At 33.3% G+C, this 10050-nt stretch overlaps 1 protein-coding gene across 1 annotated transcript; it reads left to right on the top strand.

Annotated features, from left to right (window-relative positions):
* Positions 1 to 7680: 7680 nt before the first annotated feature.
* LOC108479905 (IRK-interacting protein-like) lies at positions 7681 to 9508 on the top strand. Its single transcript, XM_017782755.2, has 2 exons — positions 7681 to 7944; positions 8050 to 9508. The coding sequence occupies exons 1-2, from the start codon at positions 7852 to 7854 to the stop codon at positions 9397 to 9399; spliced, it is 1443 nt and encodes a 480-aa protein (XP_017638244.1). The 5' UTR covers positions 7681 to 7851; the 3' UTR covers positions 9400 to 9508.
* Positions 9509 to 10050: the final 542 nt, after the last annotated feature.

The following is a 10050-nucleotide window of genomic DNA, read 5'->3' on the forward strand; positions in this document are numbered from 1 at the left end:
AGTACTCAAGACTCAATTTCTGATACCGTAACTTTCGGTTCATTACAATAAATGCACAAATCTCACCAACCACACCATGAGGTAGTGATACATTTTCAACTCTCAAGATATCCATCACAATATAATATGCACCAACGTTAGATATCTCGCCTATTAAAACAGACCCTATGGTATGCCAACTGTGTAACACCCTCTACCTGTATTCCGAGCCTAGAATAGGGTACGAGGTATTACCGAACTTAATATGATCAATCATGTAAAAACATCAGCCATAAAATTTCTTCTAAATTAAAAATTTCATACATATGTTTAACGTCCCTTATATAGGTCTACGGGGCCCAAAACATACATTCATGGTGGTTCGGGACCAAACCGTAAACATATGAAACTTTTGCAACACTTAGAAAATTTTCACACTTTGGAGAGTCACACGCTCATGTTTTCAACCCGTGTAACTCTCTGTTTATAACTTCATCACCCTTGTCAGTCGTACACTTCATATAAATAACAAGAAACGTGTATGGGCTTAATTCTCATTAAATTTCTCATATATATACACAATTTCACGTTATGTAATCATACAACATATATCAGCCATATCTCTGTAATCTAAATATATTTTCTTATCTTGATTTCATACTATTTCATATTTAAGCTTAAATAACCAAAGTATTTGAAATATCATCTTTATGCAAATAGTACACATGAGGTATATAATTCTATAATTATGAATAAACACATTTATCAAACATTTTCCATATTCATATATCAATGTCTCATGTCTCCATATATCAATAACCGTCATTTTCATGAATTCCGAGTTTAATTTCATAATTATTTGTCTCGTGTTCAATTTATTCCATATCGGAATTTTATTCATTAAAACATTTGAATTATCAATATATATGGATAGTACATTCAAGATGAACATTTTTATAATCACAAATGAATTCATTTATCAACCAAGTTCTATACTTGTATCTTATCAACTCGTACTTCCTTGTATCACATAATTCCATGTAACACTTACCAAACTTTGTCAAATTAGTGAACGTCTTACGGAATTGAGTACTTCGTTTTCTCGATGCCATAGTTCAACTATGGTCTTACACATCTTCACATAATGATGCCATAGCCCAGCTATGGTCTTACACATATTCATATATCGATGCCAGAGCCTAGCTATGGTCTTACATGAATCACATATCTCACTGATGCCATATCCCAGATATGGTCTTATACAGTAGCATATATCACACCGATGCCATATCCCAGATATGGTCTTATACGGAAATCACTTGTCACTTGTCACTTGTAGCCGAAGCTACCACTATTCACTGATCAGGTAGCCGGAGCTACCATTTTTCACTGATCAGGTAGCCGGAGCTACTACTTTTCACTGATCAGGTAGCCGGAGCTACCACTTTTCACTTGTCATTTGTCATTGATCAGATAAGTGTAGCCGAAGCTATCACTTTTCACTTTCACTTTTCCTTGATCAGATAAGTGTAGCTGAAGCTATTACTTATCACTTTCATTTGTCCTTGATCGCCGAAGCTATTACTTATCACTTTCATTTGTCCTTGATCAGATAAGTGTAGCCGAAGCTATCACTTATCACTTGTTGCCATGGTCCAACCATGGTCTTTTCCTTCAATTCATCTTGTCACTGAACTGAAATGCTCAATTTGATCATTTATTCAATTTTCGTGCTTTTACATTATTCATGATTTTATCATCAATACATATGAAATAACACATCATGAAATTCATAAAATTAACAAATAATCACTAAAATTTAGCCATATAAACTCACAAATTCAATTTTTGTATTATAACGATAATCATAATTTCATAATAAATATTCCAAATAAAACATTATATCATTTCTAATCCAACACTTATTGATTATAATCGGGCATGTGATCAATTTATACACATGTCATTCATATATTTTTGTATATTTTCCTCCTCCTCCTCTCCATCCACATCCTTAGTATAAACAACACACTTGTAGGTAACATTATCCATAATTTTCACTATCTACTTATGTGAACATTCAAGCTGTTCATCTGTGTCATAGTCACTGAATTATTTTTATCTTGAGCTACAAAACTCCAAATTAAGGTCCATAAATTTTCCCAAAAACTAGACTCATATTTCTTCTTACCATAAAAATTTCATAATTTTTGGTTGGGCCAATTAATACAGTTTATTCATTGAAGTCTCCCATGTTCTGCTGTCTGACAGTTCCGACCCTTCTTCACTAAAAATTAATTATCTTCTAGTACAAGATTCGAATGATGTCCTCGTTTGTTTCTCTTGAAAATAGACTCATTCAAGATTCTAAACATATAAATTTAAGCCTCTAATTATTTTTATTCAATTTTTTATGATTTTCAAAATTCAAAACAGGGGAACCCGAAATCATTCTGACCTTGTCTCACAAAAGTTATTGTATCTCATGATTTACCATCCATTGCTTACATAATTTCTTTTATAAGAAACTAGACTCAATAAGCTTTAATTTCATATTTTATTCATCCTCTAATTTGATTTCTACAATTTTTGGTGAATTTTCAAATTTAAACTACTGCTGCTGCCCAAAACAGTTTTAGTGCAAAATATTGATTTCCATTTTACCCCAAATTTCACAATTTATACAATTCAGTCCTTGCTCAATTAACCCCTCAATTAAGATAATTTTCTCAATTAATACTTTTTCTAGACATTATAAGTTATTTCATAACTATTGAAATTCAAAATTTCCACATAAAACTCTAACTTCAAACTCTTTTACAATTAGGTCCCAAACATTCACTTTCTATTCAATTCTTTCAATAAAATCAGAATATAAACAATTTAAAGCTCTAATTCCATGCCAAATCATCATATACTTCCAGCACTCATCCATAACAACTTCAAAAATTAGACATGGAATCAAAAACTAATGAAATAGTAAGTTGGACCTAATTGTAAAAGTCCAAAAACATAAAAATTTCAAGGAGAAAGCAAGAATTAAACTTACATGAAGCTAGAGTATGAAAACCAGCTTGAACCCTCCTCCATGGATGTTTTTCAGCTGATGAATATGAAGAGAAATGAATAGAATTCTAGATATTCCAATTTAATCCCATTTTTATTTAGCCAATTTTGGCAATTTTCCAATTTTTCCCTTATTTCACAAATGATTTTTCTGAGCTATTGCCGCCCAAAATATCTCCTTTAGGCTTATTTTCACTTTAGGTCCTTCCTCATTTGAAAATTGAGCTATTTAATCCTTTTAGCAACTTTTACACCCATTTCAATTTAGTCCTTTTTATTTAATTAATCACCCAAACGTCAAAATTTTCTGACTAAATTTTATTACTACCTCACCAACACTCCATAAATATTTCTAAAAATATTTATGGCTCGATTTATGAAGTCGAGGTCTCGATACCTCATTCTCGACCCAATTTACCTAATTAATTCTTTTAAATCACCAAATTCACTAATTCAAAAATGCTTTTATATTCACATTTGACTCATAGGTATTAATTTATTAAATTTTCAACTCACCCGTCGGATTTAGTGATCTCAAATCTCTATTCCCGATACCACTGAAAATTAGGCTGTTACAAACTGTATTCGTAACTCTATCCGATATTGTTGATAGGACATTTTCCTTCACCATATATAATAAAGTCATATTCACATTCAACCATATAACATAGATAACCTTTTGATATCATTATTACTAAAAATACACAATTGAACATATACCAAATCATTTTCACTGTATACAAAGCATCACAATGCAATCTCTTATATACATATTTCAAGCATTTCTTGATCGTATCAATAGTCAAGTACATACGTACCTTGAATCGTGTTTGACAGAAATATTATTCGATTATATTACCTTGAACCAAAGTATAAATTGAGGTCAAATTATAAGTGCGCAGCTTAATCTTCCAATTACCAATTAAAAATAATTTTTTTAATATTCAAATCAAATCAACTTATATAATTAATTATATAAACACTTTATTTAAACAAAACTAATATATTCATTTAAACTCAATATGATACAATTCATTTAAATAATAATATCAATCTAATTAAATTCGTCATGGCACTTTATATTCTACTTAAAGCAAAGCATATTTACCTTTCCATCACATTCATCTAAAATCATCACATTCACCTAGCAATTATATTTTCTATTAATCTATTACCATTTAACTATTAATATTTAACTTTTCACATTCAAATCCATCAAAGTATAACTACCCCCTTTTATTAACTACTTAATAATTAGGTTAAAGAAAACCAAGTGTGCTAGCACAAACTAAAATCGTTGTCCATCTCTAGATTCGCTTTTCTCCCTTTATGTCATTAACTATGTCCGATAAATTCAGTTACGATAATTAAACATTTCGAATATAAGTTACAACAATTTAAACACGAAAGCATTTATTTTAACTTGATCCCTCAAATCACTAATATCTGTGATGCTCTCATCTCATAATTTACCTAATCAAATTTAAATTTAACTTTATAAATATAATACAAAGACCTCGTTTTATCATTTTTAATTACTAAACTTTAAAGTTTTATCCTTTACAAATTGATCCCTAATAACAAGTAATTCAGATTTGATTCAAGCTCGATTCTATACTTTCGTACCTCATTCTTACCATAAACTAACTAACCTTTAACATGCATAAATCTAATCTCTTAACATCCAAGTTCCTAAAACATCCAACAATGGAAATTAAGAGTCCATCAAGAATTTAAAAGAGAAAATTTTCTTCCCTCTAGATTTTTGGTTCGGCAATGGGGAAGAAACTAAACAAAATTTCTTTCTTCCTGCTCCTAGCTTTCACGTGAGGAAGAAAAGAATAAGGAAAGTTTTCTTTTTTGTGTCTCTTTCCCACTACCATATAATTTATATTAAATAAAAGTAAACCATTATTAATCAATGGTTAAAAGCCAATTAAGATGTGGTTAGTGCTAATGGACCGCAATTATTGCCACTAACCATTGATTAATTATGGGTTAATTTACTTTAAGGACAAGTTTAATTACTAAATAAGGATCTGTTCAAAATTTAATCAAATTTATTCGTTTAATTCACCTCACAATTTAGTCTCTGTACTTTAATTAACAACTGATCTGATTTATGTTCACTTAATAATTCAACCCTATAATTTTGTATTTAATATATAATTGTTCGATTTAAATTTTCGACTAATTCAATTTAAGAAATCCAGCCTTGAAACTAAATTTTTTGACATCACTAAAAATTAGATCGTTACAATGCGTTTAGTTGTTGAAACCGTCTCGAAGGCTTTGGATTAATCAATGTGCCTGACAAGCTCCGTGGTGACGACGATGACCTCTCATTTGATCTTGGCCTTGGCTTTGCTCCTCCTCGCTGATGGACTTGCTGGATGTGGATTTAGCAACCCTGCTTGTATAGGCTCTTCCGATCACTCTCATTCCTCTCCCTACTTCAAGCAGCGGTGGCTGGAGTTGTGTCTAGGGTTGGTCTCCTTAAGGTTTGGGCTAGGCTTGTTTGACCTTGTGTTGATTAGAATGAAATGGATCTTTTATAATAATAAAAAGTGTATTTTACACTAAACTTGTAGGATAAGTGTCTTTTACCATATATATGTTTTATATATTTAAGTTAAATTTGAAAGAAAAAATTAATTTATTAAAAGCATGTAAAATTGACTAACAAGTGTTGGGTGGAATGGTAAAACATATTGCACTCCTAAAACAAATATGAAATATATAAGAAAACATATAAAATTGATATTTCATACATTAATTTTATTTTATAAAATTATATCTAAAATTAATATTTTATCACTTTTTTTACAATAATCATAAATACTTGAAATCTAAAACTACATTTGTCAAAAGACATTTTAAAAACAATACTAAACCAGAACTAAATCCCAGTTTTAATATAAATTATTAAAAACTACTTGAGGAGGTGTTTACCTAATAATTTCCTTCAATACATTTTTGTTGTGAGCAGAAGCAGCGAACAAAGCGAAGAATTACTGGGCCTACATTAACCCAACCCTGAAATGCTCCCTTAATCACAAGTCTATTTTTAACTGTGTTGAGATTTTCATTGAAACTCTCGCATGCTCCATGTTTTCTCTTAATTACTTAATTCTCCCAGACCTCGTACTCCAATTTCAAGACTCTTTAATCTTGTTTTAAACATCCGAGTTCTAACATTCTTTTAACCCTTTATTGGCATCAATTATATATATATATATATATATATATATATATATATCCTAGTTGCTCCTACATTAAATAAAAAGTCCCTTTTAATGCTACTCTTAAATTTCCATAGCGAATTAGTCCACTATGAGAACTGCTGGCATTACACCATTATTCTTCTAAAGTTTAGCACCTTATTAGAAGCCTTACAATATAATATTCCAATTGTTCAATACTTCATTTCACCCCATGTATAGGCCAAAAAACCGCACCAATTGGCCATCAAAGGCACAGCAGAAGAAACCAGCTCCAGCTGCAGAGGAGAGGGAAAAACAAATGTGGACACGTACACGTGATTTCCATACAAAAGACATAAAACTAGGACACAACAACCAAGTCAGCGGCTCCAAACTTTTGTTGGCTGACTCCGTCACTATCAGTCAGCCTAGCTAGCTGGGTAGGCCAAGGACCACATCCCCTCACCACTCCCTATCAGTCTCTCTATAATCCCATCGTCTCATCTATTTATTTCTTACCATAAGCTCACATGCAAGGCTGATGAGCTCCACCAAGGGGCCCGGGCGGCGACCTAGTTGGTACGTGGTGAATTGCAGACCAGGTCCACATATGGGATACCAGTCAATTAATGAAGGTAGTTGAAGATTTTGGGAAGTAGATGGTGGAATTTAAGAGGGTCTTAAATGTGACAAAGACTGTAATAAATGTTATCGAGATTGTTGATGACTTCATATAGGAGGTTACTGTTTTCTTTTTACTTCCTCTTTGATAAATTTGAGAAAGATTATGTTCCTATTGGTCCCATTGTGAATGCCTTAACTACTACCTAGTGTGTTTTTTTCACTGTTTCTTTCCCATTATACAAGTTATGTAGTACATGGTAATTTTAGGATGTTTCTTCCTTTAGTTTCTGTAGCAGACGTAATAAAATTTAAAATGAGTTGATGAAGTTAGTACAAAAACTGTCCATTCAACCCAAAGTGACATAACTTTAAATATAAAATTTACCTTTAATTAATTTTTATTGAAAGTTAATTAAAAAATAAATAAGTTAATGTAAACTTGGATGCTTGACGTACAGATAACGTGAGGATCAACTAATTAATTCGTTGGCTCTGACACTGACACAAGTACCTCTACATAAATGCTAAAGCTAAAGCACTACTACCAAATATTTACTCTACAATAATACTCTATTTTCTCTCAATAAAAATGGTCATAGTTTATATGCTTTAGGTCAAATTTAAATATTTTAATTAATTAAAATCAAAATAAGACAAAAATAGAAAATAATAGAAGGGAATAAATACGATATTGATCTTGGAGTTTGGCTATAGGTATAGGGTGTTTGGATCCGTTGTAGTTGGCTGCATGGGACCACGCCTCCTGACTTGCTTTTATTACGAGAATTCTATCGTTCCTGGCAATCAAGCTTTTAAGGTAATTGATAAATGGTTAAATGTAGTTTTAGGTTATAAACTAAGGTCATCCTTACGGATTTTATCTGTACTTATTTGGATTGTAGCTTTCATGGATATTATAATCAGTAACAACCAAATAAAAGAGACTGAAACATGAGATGACAAACCCAAAAGAAAAACCATGGCTCCTTCTTCTTCTTCTCCTTCATCTTCTTGTTCTGCTTCTTCCTCTAAATCTCCTCCTCCACCTCATCAGTCCCCTTTTTTCACTCCAGTAAGTTCCTTTTTTCATTTTCTTATCATTATTTGGGTATTTTCTTAAAGGTTCCTCGTTTTGGCTGATGAAATAGTTTGATTTTCTTTTTGGTTTGTGGAACAGATTCAAGAATGTGAAAGGGAGGGACAAGAAGATGGCACTACCCCAAACGTAAGCAGGGACAAAGCGGTGGCCCCAAAGCACTTCGCAACACCCCTTCATGCTAAAACCACTGCAAAATCCAACGCCAGGAAACGTCACGAGTCTGCTGAAAATGGTGGTGATGGTGAAGATGGCTCTGTTTCTTGCAACAAGTGCAGGCCTCACTCCAGGGAGAAGATCTCCGTGGTTCCTTTAGACAACAACAATGGAGTTAACAAGCATTCCTTTTCCATGGCAAGTCCTAATGGGATATTCAAGTCCATTTTCCATTCTTTAACAAGGAGGAGTCCCAAATCAACTGATGTGTTTACATCCAGAGAAGAGCAGTGGAGAATTGCTGTCGCTGAACTCACACACAAACTTATTCAAGCTACAAGAAAGAGAGATGAAGCACTGCTAGAAGCTTCGAGGTTGAAGCACTCCATGGCTGAGCTTGAGAAGAAGCTTGACAAGCTTGAAGTTGACTGTCATAATTTGAAGTCAGGTCTGGGTGAATGTAACAGCAACTCTCCTTATAGAATGGGTAAAGCTCATCATCCTCGTCAAGATAGGGTCATTAGAGCTAATGAAAAAGTGATTCAACAATTCTTGATCTCTGTCTCTGAAGCTAGGTCTTCCATCAGACTTTTAAGTAGATCACTCAGCATGCAATTAAGGCACACGGGTAGCAAAGTTTGTGAGAGGATATCTCTGCTATTGCAACCTTATGATATAAAGGTTTCCCACTCAAAGAACCCCAAAAGCCTTCTTTATCTCGAAGCTTTGTTGAGCAATGCTTTCTTCGAAGATTTCGAATCCGTTGGGTTTCGGAAGAATGCTGTGAACCACATATTGAACCCCATCGATCGTTGTGAAGCCAAATACGGGTCTTTCAATAACTTACAAGGTTTAACATGGGAGGAGGTCCTGAATAAAGGGACGAGATATTTCAGCGAGGAGTTCAGCAAGTTTTGTGACAGGAAAATGAGTGAAATCGTGGCTATGTTGGGATGGATGAGAGCTTGGCCGGAGCCATTGTTGCAAGCCTTTTTTGTTGCGTCAAAGAGTGTGTGGTTGGTGCACCTTTTGGCCAACTCGGTGCACCCTGGCTTACCAATCTTCAGGGTGGATAAAGGGGTAAGGTTTGATTCACTATACATGGAGGACATGGGTGGTGAAAGAGCCATGAAACTGGTTCCGAGCATGGTTCGGATCATGATCACACCAGGGTTCTATGTCTATGGCAACGTAATCAAATGCAAGGTTATTTGCAGGTACCACAACAACCTGGATACTAGTTTAATCAATAAGGGCTTAACCCCATCCCCTTAGTGTTGTGAATTTACTTTTGCACTTTGTAATATTTTGGTGCTAATTATGTTAATGTGATAGCATAAATTATCTCATGATATGAAAAAGAAAGAGCAAAGTTGAAAACCAATGGCACATGTGGATTGGATGAGGCTTTTGGATCTTCCACTGTTTGTTTGTTTGTTTAATAGTATCAGTTAATGGTCAGTTTATTGTCCAATTCCAAATTCCCTTCTCTCCATGGAAATCGGGATATGGGTACTGCCAAATTTCCAGCCAGAACTGTGTCTGGTTATTTCAAGATATATTGTTTTAAGAAAATTTCCATTCCCAAAATTATTAACTATTTAAGGTGGAGGTAAGGTTAGGACAAAGAGTTGAGGACCACTCAACACAATGTTCGAAAGGCATTGTCTCTAGTGATGCAGAGAGCAAGAGGTGAAAGAGTTGATTATTCCCTATTTGAAACATCCTTTGTTTATTTTCTATCTGGCTGTGATTTGGGTTCTGTTGTTTGTCTATATTCCATGGTCAAAAGCAATTTAGAATTATATCTTAATAGGGTGAACAGTGAGCTTAAGTTATATAATCCATTTACCTCTTCTCTTGTCCTTTGATTTTGTTTTTCTTTTAAGTTTTTTTCTTTGAAAAAAAAAACAACTCTACTTATAA

This window comes from Gossypium arboreum, chromosome 12 (assembly GCF_025698485.1).
Source record: "Gossypium arboreum isolate Shixiya-1 chromosome 12, ASM2569848v2, whole genome shotgun sequence".
NCBI classification, from domain to species: Eukaryota; Viridiplantae; Streptophyta; class Magnoliopsida; order Malvales; family Malvaceae; genus Gossypium; species Gossypium arboreum.

Excerpts from the sequence above, each read along its gene's own strand:
- LOC108479905 (XM_017782755.2), top strand. The coding sequence starts at position 7,852 with ATGGCTCCTTCTTCTTCTTCTCCTTCATCTTCTTGTTCTGCTTCTTCC. Across the intron at positions 7,945-8,049 it reads AGTCCCCTTTTTTCACTCCA|ATTCAAGAATGTGAAAGGGA; the intron begins GTAAGTTCCTTT and ends TTTGTGGAACAG.